General features: G+C 47.1%; 1 protein-coding gene across 3 annotated transcripts in view; it reads right to left on the reverse strand.

Moving 5' to 3' along the window:
* Positions 1 to 851: 851 nt before the first annotated feature.
* DCTD (dCMP deaminase) overlaps positions 852 to 14,096 on the reverse strand; it is a 36,506-nt gene continuing 23,261 nt past the window's right edge. For 2 of the 3 annotated variants that reach the window (XM_024986321.2, XM_024986322.2), the window contains exons 4-6: positions 5,875 to 5,991; positions 4,432 to 4,528; positions 854 to 2,139 (exon numbers count right to left, since the gene is read on the reverse strand). In XM_024986321.2, coding sequence (XP_024842089.1) covers positions 2,061 to 2,139; positions 4,432 to 4,528; positions 5,875 to 5,991 — 293 coding nt within the window. In that variant the 3' untranslated portion in view covers positions 854 to 2,060. Of the gene's footprint in view, positions 2,140 to 4,431; positions 4,529 to 5,874; positions 5,992 to 14,096 lie in introns of all 3 variants that reach the window. The other variant, NM_001101292.1, reaches the window with a different exon arrangement.

Raw genomic sequence — 14,096 nt, forward strand, 5'->3', positions numbered from 1 at the left:
CCCACATCTCTTACATCTCCTTGCATTGACAGGCGGGTTCTTTACCACTGGCGCCATCCCTGCCAGAATGGCTCACAACTCATTTACAGCAACATAGAAATATTAACCTATATTGTCCATCTTTAACTATCTATACTGATTTTTTTTGTCTACCTACTTTTTGTTCTGTGCATTTTACAGCAGAGGGTGGGGGGTTTGAAGGAGATAATAGAGAAAAAAAAACTGAGGAGAGTAAAGGAGGTTTAGAGAAAGAATGCGATAGGAGAACAGCAGGAAAAGCCAGACTGGAGACTGGAGGATTCTGGGAGGGAGGAGGGCCTGGGACCAGTCAGGTTGCTGAGATGACCTGTCGGACAGCCACACCTGAGATGGGAGCAGGGCGTGCTGGGGAGACAGAGGGGGAAGACAGCCTTCCTGCATATCTCGTTTCTAGTCCATGGAGACGCATCACCCATCAGCCCCGGGGAAGGCACACAGCATCGGTGCCTCAATCTGTTCTCTGAGCATTAAAATACATGCAGTGTCTCTGAAAAAGGAAATGGCAACCCACTCCAGTATTCTTGCCTGGAGAATCCCAGGGACAGAGAAGCAGGCTCCTCTGTCCATGGGGTAGCAAGAGTTGGACATGACTTAGAGACTAAACCACCACCACCACCTCCTGTGGGAGTTTTCTCCCAAGAGTTTCCTGGGGTTCAGATAATGCTTTATGGTCAGGTTTTTATGTTGTCTGCCAGGTTATGCTAGATGGAAAAAAATAAAATAAAATACATGCAGTGTGCTTCACAGACAACCCGGAGACAGAAACAGAGTCGATCACATCATTATAATATAAAAATGAACATACCTCAGCGTGGCGGATTCTAATACGATTTTAATAATGTTGGCAAGGAGCCAAATTACAAATGCCCCAGAATCTGGAGTGCAGAACCTCAGAGACAAAATAAAAACTCATAAAAAGAGGAGAGTCTTTTTAAACGGTCATAATCTTTAGGATAAAGAAACCATTTTCTCAACGAAGGTACTGAGCACATTTAATAAGAATTAAATGAGATTAAAGACAAGGTGTGCTGTGACCCATTCCCCAAACGGCGGTGATTAGGAAGGTGAGATTCATGTCGATGATGAAGGCAGGGCGCCAGGTGCACATGGGAGCTCGCGTCACCAACAGACGTGGACGAAACGGAAACCTGCTCCCATTTCACTGATAGGCAAGAAGAGGGCAGCCTTGGAAATGGTCCCTGGTGGCATGTGGGGCGGCAGGTGCATGCCCACCCTTCCACCCATACAACCCACCACCCAGCAGGGTGTGGACCTGGGGCGAGGCAGGGAGACAGGCTGCCTCCTCCGGGAGCAACTCGTTACTCAGAGATGCTAAGGTAAGAGCTCCGCATCCCCCACAAACCAAGAGTGAGAAGCTGGAACAACAGGGGTCCCCAGCCCCTAGAGGGACAGGGTGCCACCACCCCGGGGGTGGCAGGACCGCAGAAGTGGAAAAAGAACCCCCCGCCTCAGCGACACTCATCACCCGTCAGGATGAAGGTGCACCCTCTGCAGGATTTCTGGGTGGGTGGGGGCGTCCCCTCAACTCTCCAGAGCAAATGCCTAAATGCTACTGTCCTATGGGTCTCTCTCTTCTCCCCGAGGCCAGATGTTCAGTGCAGGGTGTCTGCTCATCCCGGAAGGAACACAACCACAATTATGTTTGTTGCCAGCACACGTGGTGTTGAAGAGTGGCTGTGAAACAGTGGATGACACACGGCTGACCCCCTTCTGCAGAGCCACCGGTGAACCAGGAGACTGGAGACCGGAGGAGACCGGAGGAGACCGGAGACCGGAGGGGGCAACGCCTTTACTTTAAACCCTAAATCAAGAGTTTCAACAGATGCAGATTCCATGAGACTGGAGAGGGAGTCGGGAAGACTTGAGGTTTTATACTCTTTAGATGTCGACTTTGGCCATCCCGGCTATTAAAAAGTTATGTGTAACTTCAAGATGAGACACATTAGCAGCTTCTTAGAAGAGGATAATCCCAGTCTTCGGGAGATTTAATGAGATGGCGCTCACTGCAGCTTCTGACTTGGTCTGCTGTTAATTGAATCAAAGTCAATGACAATCTGGCTGCACTTTGGTGTGAATTTCCTAAAGTTAAGAAACAAAACATAGAAAGACATTATCCAGTGAGGAGTTAGAGCCATTTGTTTACTTTGGCTTAACCTACATTTTCTGCAGGGAGGGAAAAAAAAAATTCCCTGGGATTCACTTGATATTTTGTCTCTATAGGAGCCAATTAGAGTGCACCATACCGAGAGAAACAGGGACAGGAAAAGACTAAAGACAAAAAAAGAGGCATGGGGTGGCTTGGTTTGTGTGTTCGTCAGCTGGCTGAGTTCATGAATTACTGGGGAATCAGAGGATTTCTAACAACTTAGCTGCACGGCATGACATCCGATGACTAGTTTCCCCACCAGATTTATCTTATTGCTTAGGAAATTTCTGCAGCCAACCTGCAATTGCTCTAAAGCAAAAAAAAAAAAAAAAAAAGTACATTTTCTTTTGCTCTTGTGCATAGCCAAAGTCAGCCAGCTCTAATGAAGAGTCATTTTAAAAATCATATTCTATAAATGCAGATGTAAAATAAACTCAAGATTTTTTTTTTTTACTCATTAATGTATCTTCTCAAAAAGGTAAAAAGAACATACTTGAGGACTAAACATATTCTTTAAAAAATCAGTAAACAGTAAATATCTAATTATTGTTGTTTAGTCACTAAGTCGTATCTGATTCTTTTGCAATCCCATGGACTATAGCCAGCCAGGCTCCTCTGTCCAAGGAATTCTCCAGGCAAGAATACTGAAGAGGGTTGCCATTTACTTCTCCAGGGGATGTTCTCAACCCAGGGATCAAACCTGTGTCTCCCACATTGGCAGGCAGATTCTTTGCTGCTGCTGCTGCTTATTTAGGTGCTTCAGCCATGTCCTACCATGCGACCCCATGGACTATAGCCCGCCAGGTTCCTCTGTCCATGGCATTCTCCAGGCAAGATACTGGAGTGGGCTGCCATGCCCTCCTCCAGGGGATCTTCCCAACCCAGACAGACTCTTTACGACTTGTAAATAATTTGTTTCTCATAAGGCACAATAGTCCAAGAGATTCATTACATAACCTACATCCCTAAAAAATCCAAAAAGTTAGCCATGTTACCAATTATAAGGACCCCAGCTGTGGACCACAGATACTATAAAGGAACATCTTCAGGAGTTTTCAGTCTAAAAGAAGTTTCTACCAGAAACCAAAGGTGGTTGGACTGACTTGCAAGTAACATGTACCTCCCAATATGTGCATAGCAAAGAAAAGCACACAAATGTCAACAACTTTAAATCCCAACTTAAACTATTCCTGTAAAAAGAAGTCCCAGCGTTCCAACCTAGCAGGTTACTTGCACCTTAAATTTTTTTTATGCCAGAGTTGTTATGTTACATCTGCAAAATTTAGAAAGGTTTAATGTTAATATAATAAAACGTGTGAATTTTAAAATTTGTCACTACCAGAATAATTAGTTCAAGCCCTGGGAAGCCATTAATATTAAAGTGTAATCATTACACCGTCTTCCGATACTTCTGTCACCACCCATTAAAATCAACCCTGAGGATAATCTTTAGAGCCGAAACTCATCATATTTAGAAAGGTGCTTCCTGTATCCGGACAAAACTCTAACCCCCAAAAGATACACATACCCCTATGTTCACAGCAGGACTATTCACAGCAGGCAGCACATGGAAGCAGCCTAAATGTGCATCGACAGGTGAATGAATAGAGAAGATGGGGTAGACATACACAGTGGAGTACTACTCGGCCATAGAAAAGAATGAAATGATGCCACATGGATGTAACCAGAGATGATCAAACTGTGTGCAGCAAGTCAGAAAAGAGAAAGACAAATACCACATGGTATCCCTTCTATGTGCAACCTAAAATATGACACAGGTATCTATGAAAGAGAAACAGATTCACAAACATATAGAACAGTCTTGTGGTTGCCAAGGGCGATGGCACTGGGGGAGAGACGGAGTGGGAGGCTGGGGTTCGCAGATGTAAGCTTTCATGAATGGAATGGATAAACAACAAGGTCCTACTGTGTAGCACAGAGAACCATAGTGAGTATCCTATGATAAACCATAAAGGAATATTAAAAAAAAAAGTGTGTGTGTGTATATATATATATATATATATGTATAACTGAATCACTTTGCTGTACAGCAGAAATTAGCACAGCATTGTAAGTCAACTATGCTTCAATTAAAAAAAAATAAAAGAGGCTCCCAAGTGTGGCAGTCAGGCCTCCCAGGCAGAAATCAAAGAGCAGACAAGGTCAAACGTGCAGTCTTCATCAGGCTTTTCCCAAGGCCTTCTCCCCCAGTGGTTCCCACTCACCTGAAGGAGACCCCAGCCATTTCAAACAGGAGCCTCGCAGCTGTTGTCTCATTGCTGTCGTGGTATTTATCAGACATGAAGATAACTTCTTTTATACCTTAAAAGGCAACGATGGAAGAAATCTCATTATGGGCACGCAGAGACACTGCAACAGGCATGCAGACAGGAGCCCCGGGCGAGTCTGACGAGTCACGCTTCCTGAGCGGACCAGCACACGCCGTCCAGTTACTGACACCTGTGTCTGCTGCTGTCAAATACAGCAGTGGACGGATGATATGTCATCTGCCCTCCAGTCTTTATGGATTTTTTTTTTAATAAATGCAAAGTGAAAACATGTCAAATAGTCAAGCCTTGATCCGATTAACAAATTTTCTTTACTGCAGGCAATCGAATATTCTTTTTTTCACAAGGCAATGACTCCTTAACTCAAGAAGCTAGTGGGGGTGGTACAGAAGGCTGGCACCATCAAAGATGTGGACCAGCGTACTGCCAAGTAAAGACTCTGCAGAGCAGTTCAAGCCAGCAGACCAGTCCAAGACAAAGGGCCCATCTGGTTTCCTTCCCTGTCTCACTGGGCGGTTTGAGCATGAGGGCCAAGAGTCTGGAGGGCATGTGACATGTCACCCACTCCTCCACCAGCCTTGGAAGCTGCTCTTCCACGCACCCGCCGTCACCTCTGTGCTTGAGGATGGCAAGGAAAACTCGCAGAGGATGGTGCGCCGCCAATGAGGAAGCCCACAATGTTCCTTAATGGAGACTCTCGATCCTGAACCCCCCAGATCCCTTCTGCTCAGAGATCCATGGGCTTGTGATAAACAGCCCCGTTAAAGCACACATCTGGCTAACATGATAAGTCTTTAAATCTCAAGCCGAGAGCTTTATGGAGATAAAGTGTAACTGAATCTGAGATGTGACAGTTTGAAAAAGGTGAAATATTCAGCACACAATGGTGCAGATTTATGGTAACCGTAACGTGAGAAAAACCTGAAGTCGGACCATTTGAGCCTTAACGACGTTTATATGTAGAAATATGTTTACATCCCAAGTATCTACCATATATTAGAGACAAATTAAAATTTCATATAGAGACTCCCAGCTGACCTTATTTCTGACAGAAGTTCACTTCTCTCCCTCCCCCCTAATCTATGCACAATATGTCAGAAAATGGTAACTTGACAGTAATTATACGCAACGCCTGTGTTGTTTTTTTGGCAGCTTGCAGTTTAAGAAGTTGCAAACTAAATTAAAAACATGCTAAGAATCACAGAGGATGCAATTAGTCTTAGAATACCTGGCACTGTTCAAAAATAAAACACAGGAAATACCTTGCAAAGTTGATAGTGCAATTAATTTAGATCTAAACAATAGCGATTTAAGATCAAACACATCTGCATCGAGCAGGCAGAGATGCAGACGCGACAAGTGGGACGGCCCGGGTCCTACCTGCCTGGATGATGAGCTTAGCACATTCATTACACGGGAACAAGGCGACGTACATGGTACAGCCTTTCACGTCTGCTGAGTTTTTGTTCATAATGGCATTCAGCTCGGCGTGGCACACTGCAGATTTGAAGGAGAAAGAAAACCTTAAGACTGCAAGCTCGTGAAGAATTTGCTGATAGTGTTGAGGCATTCCGCTTGCCCCTCTGAAATCACACAGACGATAGACTCGATTTTTCAAAAATTGATTAGAGATGGAAACTACTGAAAAACAAGCACTGCCTGGACTGACGGGTTGGCGATGAGCAGCGAAACTGTTGACCGCAGCAGCCCTGGGCCTGTCGGCACCTACAGCAGCCAGGAGGGGCCGAGGTCAAGTGTCTTCGCCCACCCCACGCAGAGCAAGAGTTCACGGCTCCACGAGACCCTGGGGATGGAACTGCCGCACCATTTGTGTGTTGATAAGCACACGCGGGGATATTTGCCCGAGCCATTAAAAGGGCAAAGAGCAATTTTAAGAGCAAGAGAATCAGGAAGTGAAGCTAAGCATTTCTGTCCCCAGGGATCTGCTGCACCATACGGTTCTCTGTTCACACACCCCCAAGAAAAAGATCAGCGGATAACCAGCAGTTTGTCACCAGAAAGAAAAACATCCAACCACTTAATGACCATGGAAAGTCGAGTTCTTGCTATACAGGTCAGTGACCCCAGTCGGTGATCTAAGGGCATCCCCAGGCTTGACTGAGTCCAGGGTTAAGGAGGCCCCCTCCTCTCCTGTCCTGCACCTGTTGCAGCCCACCCATCTTCTCAGCTACTTGGCGAGCTGTTCCCATCACCTAACCCACAGGGCACTCCTGGGAAGGAGCTAGAATCCTTCCCCACTGGGCTCTACACCAGAGTCCTAGACCTGCTTTGTCAGGCTGCTGTATTGCTTTCTAATAACATCACTTAAGTTTCTGGCTGCATTATCTAAAATTGTTCCTGTGGTTGTGATTTGCAGACTTGTCTGCCCCGTTGGAATCCCCCAGGGAGGACACACCCACATCTGTGTCCCACACCTGGACACTGTGATGGTCTGGGGAATGGTCAGGGCTTTGGAATTTTTGAGATTCTCTTTGCAGACACATTGAGGAAACGCTGCCTTATAGAATCCTCTCGTATCTGCAGGGGGGCCTAACACATTCCAGGCACACCAGTGCTAGATAAATGTTTATTGAGTGAATTACCATCTGGCCCTGGTCCAAATCATACAAAAGTCCTAATTCTTAATATAGGGCCTTCCAAGATCTCCCCCTCCATTTCCAACTCATCCACCTTCTACCCTGAGCACCTTCCTCCAGGAGCATTGAGGCTGTAAAACTTGCTGCTTACCAACCGGTTCTACAAGATCAGGTCAGCAGCCACTGCAGTCACTGACCTGCCGTGCACCCTGAAAGGAATTCAGGACACAGCACAGGCACAGGCACTCTGGGCTCTGGGAAAGCAGGCAGAACAGGCCCTTAGACAGAGACATCTTTCAGGAAAAAAATCAGGTACCAATTCCAAGAAAATATTTTGATGATCCCAGATTCATGAATCTTCCCATACTTCAGTTCAGTTCAGTTCAGTCACTCAGTCATGTCCGTCTCTTTGCAACCCCATGGACTGCAGCACAGCCAGGCCTCCCTGTCCATCACCAACTCCTGGAGTTTAACTCAAACTCATGTCCATTGAGTTGGTGATGCCATCCAACCGTCTCATCCTCTGTCATCCCCTTCTCCCCCTACCTTCAATCTTTCCCAGCATCAGGGTCTTTTCCAGTGAGTCAGTTCTTCGTATCAGTGGCCAAAGTATTGGAGCTCCAGCTTCAGCATCAGTCCTTCCAATAAATATTCAGGACTTAGGAAAGCACTAAACTCATTAACTGAGATACCTATTTCTCGCGACTGGCTTATACTGATGGCACAAACTCCTTAGCCAAATCATGTATACACAGACTTCCCTAGCTATCTCTTCTGAGCTGCTCCTCTGACCGACCTGAGAGGCTGAATCCTGGCTACAGTCCTCAGTAAGACCCTGAATAAGCTCTGAATAAGAGCTCTTATGATCTCTGTTTTTCTCTCAGTCTACAAGGCCTTAAAACAAGAGAGGCCTGAACTCATGGCTCTCATGTATTCAAGCCAGGGCATGCTCGCTTGGTCAATGCACTTTTTTTTTTTTTTAAATCAATGCACTTTTACTCTGGCTCAGACAAGACACAGACCCCGCTCCACTTCCTCCCCAGGTCTCCAGTTTTCAGGGGACGTGCTAAGTGTTCCTGCAAACCCCGCAGCAGCTCTGCAATGCTGCAGGCAGAAAGCTGACCAAGGGCCTCTCGAGATGTTGAGGGGCCCTCATTTTAGCCTATGAATAACCACGATTTAGCCGCACGTGGAAATGAACATCTCTGGCATTGTTAAGAAATTCTAAAGGGGAAAAAAAAAAAGCTATGTTTCATCAGATCACAGCCAGTCAGAGAACAATCCTCGCTGACTGCAGAGGGACCGGAGCCTGGCTCCCCGAGGCTCTGTGCTGTAAACCCCGGGATGGGGGGACGCTCAGGGCTCTCAGGGCACTGGCCTGGGAGGGGCCCCATTAGCCTCATTTCCCTCCTGGGTGACCAAGATGTTCCCTAGCTGGTATTAACACTGCTCAGTGTTAAAAACAATTAGATGTAATTGTTTCTTTTACTTCCCCCTTGAGGGCAGAGCCCAGCCTTTCAGGTTCTCCGTAACTCCCCCAGAGCCCAGTGTTATGCCATGAACATAATGGGTGTTAAATATTTACTGAATGAATAAAGGAGGGAATTCAGATTCCAATTATTGATGGGGACATTGGGGAAAATACAGAAGGTCCTCTTAAATTCAAATAGTAAAAATATGCTTTCCCCTCTAATGACTATTTTTTGATGGTGCTGGTATTAATATTCAGAACTGCAGTTTCTGAATCTGTTAGGAAACACTAGGACATGGTCTTCTTTTGCCTCTCTTAAAAACAGTCACATTGAAACTACCTTCCTCTAATTCATTGGAGGCAGTTTGGGGCAAAATTTAACATTATGTCTGCACTCATTAATGAAAATTATCACATGAAACAGATTCTCTTGGGTGGCATCCGACATCCCTGTATCAAGGGTAATTTATAGAAGTAATACACAGGACTATAAAACAGACTTCCTGTCTCTTAACTACAAACATCACAGAATGGAGAATACAGAGCTTCTTGTTAGAGAAACAAGAGGTCTCCCAGGCATTTAAGCGGCTGAGTGCTGGGCACACGTGAGTAAAGGAACAAGTCTCAATCCACCATCCTGCATGTTCAAAACCAGACAAGACAAAAGCGAAACCCAGGCGTCCCACCCACGCTTCGCTGCCCTTGCTAACCCGTGCACCCCTCCAATTGCAGATGCATCCAACACCTGCCCCAGCCACCGAACTCTAACACCTGCGTCTCAAGCTTGCCTCTGAGGGTTGAGGGGAGAAGCCCCCCCATCCCCGCCCCTGGAAGCACCTGACACTCAGGGGCCCCCCTGTGCTGTCAGCCTGGGTCCCCGGGTCTGAAAGTCTCCCTGGCCTGGCTGACCTCTTAGCTCCGCCGCCTCCAGTCTCAGTGGCCCTGACCCTTGCTTCCCCTCCAAAACTGCCCTGGCAAAGTTAAGTAAGTTCCTAAAAAGTCCTGGGTATAACCTTTATTTGCTGGATCGCCATGTAAAAAGTTTAAGAAATACCAGTTCATGGAAACCTGGTGACCTCTGTAACGTGCCACAGCATGTATACAGTTGAGTTCAGTTGCTCAGTTGTGTCCGACTCTTTGCAGCCCATGGACTGCAGCACGCCAGGCTTCCCTGTCCATCACCAACTCCCAGAGCTTGCTCAAACTCACGTCCATCAAGTCGTTGATGCCATCCAACCAACTCATCCTCTGTCGTCCCCTTCTCCCTGCTGCCTTCAATCTTTCTCAGCATCAGGGTCTTTTCAAATGAGTCAGTTCTTCGCATCAGGTGGCCAAAGTGATTGGAGTTTCAGCTTCAGCGTCAGTCCTTCCAAAGAATATTCAGGACTGATTTCCTTTAGGATTGACTGGTTTGAGCTCTTTGCAGTCCAAGGGACATGTATATAACCAACTATTTTAAAAAAAAAAGCTAAGCCCTAGGGTTATATACATGTCCCTTGGACTGCAAAGAGCTCAAACCAGTCAATCCTAAAGGAAATCAGTCCTGAATATTCTTTGGAAGGACTGACGCTGAAGCTGAAACTCCAATCTGCCAATTTCTGTGGTAGAAATACTCCCTGGGGGCCAATTCCAAGCTCCCAAAGTGATTATCATTGCGGAGAGATGCATAGAAGAGGCTGCGCCCACACCCCACCAGGCAGCCTCCTCCTTACCTGAATCCAGTCCCTTTCTGGCTTCAATCTCTGGGTTCCCTGCTCTCCTGGCCCCTGATTCTCGACCCCTCTCCCCCCAGCAGCCCTCTCAGCATCACCAGACCCTATCTCTGTGCGTCTCTGCCCTGCTCTCAGGTTTCTGGGCAATTCCCAAGGTGCAATCCTGCTCTTTGGTTTTCTTCCCACAATGGTCAACTTTGAGAATTCATCCATTCATAGATTCTCATTGAGCAGATCTATTTGTAAAACCCTGAAATCTACATTTCTAACCCCAATTTCCCATATTCTCCGCAGCCTTCTTCTTTGGGGGTGGGGGTGAGGGGCAGAGTCCACTATGATAAACACTCCGCAGATATCTGATGACACCAAGTTAAAGGGTGCCTTTATCTTTTTGAGTGTTAGTGTTCTTATGATGGAGCTTAGGAAGAGCTTCAGCTGGAACTACAAACAGGCCTAAGCACAAAAACCAAGCAAGGAGGATGGTTCTGTTACTGATCTCAAGAGGAGCCTGGTTTCCACATTCAGTGTAGGAATCAGGACCAAGTATTCCAAAGAGACACAGTATCTAGGAAGTATTCAGAAGACAGTTAAATTGTTACACACAAGAAGACTCATTTTCTGTTTACCCAGAATTACTCACCTATGGCTGAGCAATAAGCAAAAGAAGTCTCCAAATACTATATGTATATTTGTTAAGCACAAACAGTGACACAGAAACCTTCACTGATTCTCAACACTGTTAAAAAGGAAAAGAATCAAATGCTGAAAATATCAGATTGATGCTTCCAAAAGTTCTTGATTGCTAGAAGGAGAACCTCTGTTTCAGGTAATTATAAGACAATTCATATGCTTTGGTCTTTTTTCTTTTATATTACTGACTGTCAGAATTCAGAACGCATTAACCTTGGCCCACTGAGAAGAGACTGTATAATTAGAAAACTGTATTTTTCAAATTCCCTCTTACTAGGGCTTGATTAATCCTTACTGTCTCATGTAGGCGTTTCTCTGGAAGTTTGACAAATTAACAGGATATATTCCATCCTTCGTTAGATTTAAGAGACTCAACATTTTATAGATTTAACTTTCATCTCATTTGATGTAAGACTAATACAATATCTATTTTAGACAGTAGCATTATTAAGGTTTACTTAGTTTTTTTTTTTTTTTTAAAAAGAAGCCTCAGAATAAAGGCTAAACAACTGCTAATTGCTGCACAAATAATTTAATAATGTGATTCTAGCCCAAACTTATCATCACTGGCTGCTAGGACGTGAGGGGAGCTACCAGGGCCTGATATAATTTGGGGTCAGGAAAATGAAGTTTCTATTCTGGTTAAACTCTCCAGGTTATTTAAGATTCCTTCTCATTAGTAGTACAGGATTTTACTTGAAGAAAATGACTTTCGAGGGCCTGAGGGCTATTCTGCTGAGGCTGACCTAGAAAGCGGGACAGGCTGGTGAGCAGGCAGTGTCCGGGTGAGTGAACAGTCCAGACGCAGGGCACCTGTTGAACTCAGCCTGGCCCGCACTGCCTTCTACCAGCGCTCCCCAGGCTGCATTGGACAGGCCTCGGCGTCTCTGGGGACACTCCTGGGCCCCTGACTGATGGCCATGACATTTCTTGCGGCGGTGAGGCCAACCAGGATCAAAGTAGGGACAGTCTGTCTCACTGCTGAGACAGAGGGTCAGGACTCGGAGCCAAGAAGGGTGCGCTCAGGGCTGGAAATAGGTGGGAAGCTTCACCCTGCAATTAATAACTGACACAAAACAGGGTGCCAGAGTTCAAGGTTGATCCGTGTATTAAAAAAAAACAAAAAACAACTCAGTGTTAATTCTTTCAAGATACTCCACTTCTCTTCTGATGGCAGAGCTTTTTTGGCATTCCTTCTGGAAAGCAGGGTCTGTGTTTTTACTGCTGGAGTCATAGAGGGAAGCAAGGGGTTCACCCGGGTCCGTCTCTTGGAGCAGAAGCACCCGCTGACCCCCTCGGACACCTGATGGGGGGCTTCCGCTGAGGGGTTGGCGTGTGTCCACTCCTCCAACAGATCCATGCAGGGGCTGCTTCCCTGCTTCAGGAGTTAAGACGGAATTTCCACTACCTGTTTCTTAATTATTGAAGGATATCCTGACAGGGCTTCATCCATCACCACCAGCCTCCAAAGGACCCGTCCTTCAAGTCAGTAATTGAACAGCAGGGGAGCCTGCAAGGTGAAGCCCTCCCTTGGACAGGTTCACACTGCTGTATTTAAACGGAGCGCCAACAAGGACCTACTAGACAGCACAGGGAACTCTGCTCAATGAGATGTGCCAGCCTGGATGCGAGGGGAGTTTAGGGGAGAATGGATACATGTATGCATGGCTGAGGCCCTTTGCAGTCCACCTGAGACCGTCACAACATTGTTAATCGGCTATACTCCAATACAAAAGAAAAAGTAAAAACAAAAACAGAAAGTGAATCCCTCCCTGCCTGACCACCCCCGGCACCCCCACGAAGGTTATAAACTGTCCGTTATCCCTCAAATCCACAGCAAACATAGCCACAATTTGGCTCTCAACATCACTCCTCATCACTCTTGTGTCTCACCTCCCATCCGTGAAGTTCCCACATCTGCAAAGTAGCGACTGGATTCGTTATCAGAGTTTCAATGGACTGGAGGTTAAGGTGGATAGGGGAAAGGGAGAACCAACTTAGAAACCCGCAGTTATATCGCTTCTTTAAAAGAAAGTGTTGATTGCTCAGTTGTGTCTGACTCTACGATCTCATGAAATATAGGAGCCCCCAGGCTCCTCTATCTGCGGAACTCTCCAGGCAAGAATATTGGAGTGGGTTGCCATTCCCTCCTCCAGGGGGATCTTCCCGATCCAGGGATCGAACCCAGGTCTCCTGCACTGCAGGCGGATTCTTTACCGTCTGAGCCCCCTTCTCAGGGACTCTTCCCCCCACCAGAACCTGCGAGTTCTATGACCCTCTGCATCCCGTGAAGCTCAGCCTCCTGGCCTATGAAACTGAAAGAAAGGGACCTGCCTCTGAGACCCGCCATGCATGCTATGTGTGCAGCCCCAAAGGTGAACTTGGTAAACGTCGGCGCCTGCTGACCCCTCCCGAGACCCGTCGCTGCCCACCTGAGACCCTGAGGCCCCCAGCTGCTCAGGGGGGTGAGCAGGAGGGGAGACATCTCTTCCCCCTCCATCCCCTGCCCTGGTCCCCGTCCCCTGCCCCCTTCCTCTTGCTGAGGCTGCTGGCGAACAGCTCAGGCACCCAGGGGAGCCACTTAGCCCCAATGGTAGTGCTTAGGGCTAAAGAGACTTCTGACTGTGGTGTTTCCATTACTGATAACACAGCCCCCGGAACTCTAATTACGCTGCCTCCCTGTGTGCTAAGGGCACACAATCAGGTCAGAGGGAGGAGGAGCTGGAAACGCTGCACTTTACCGTGGGGTGAGCCGTGCCCTTCTCACCGTGCATGTGCGACAAGACTCGTCTGATGCTGAAAGGGGGAGGCACACCACCATTGGACAGCGTCCTGATGCGAACAGTCAAGCTCCCCCGCTCCCCTCCAGGGTTAACAGCTTTTAAGGGTGAACTGGGACTGACCAATGGGCACTGGACCGGGAGTCAGGACGTGGGTTCTACCTGACCCCAGCTCCATCAGGCATGCCTCCTCGGGCGACATGCTGATCCCGACTCGGCCGGAAGAAAGGGGGCTGAACTGATAATTCGAGATTCCCGGGTAAGACCCAAGCTCCTGTCCCTGCCCCACACTTCCCAGACAGCTCTGAGCCCCTCCCGACACAACCACGCCTCTTCCTCCTCCCCAGTGCCC

The sequence above is a fragment of the Bos taurus genome, chromosome 27 (genome assembly GCF_002263795.3).
Source record: "Bos taurus isolate L1 Dominette 01449 registration number 42190680 breed Hereford chromosome 27, ARS-UCD2.0, whole genome shotgun sequence".
NCBI classification, from domain to species: Eukaryota; Metazoa; Chordata; class Mammalia; order Artiodactyla; family Bovidae; genus Bos; species Bos taurus.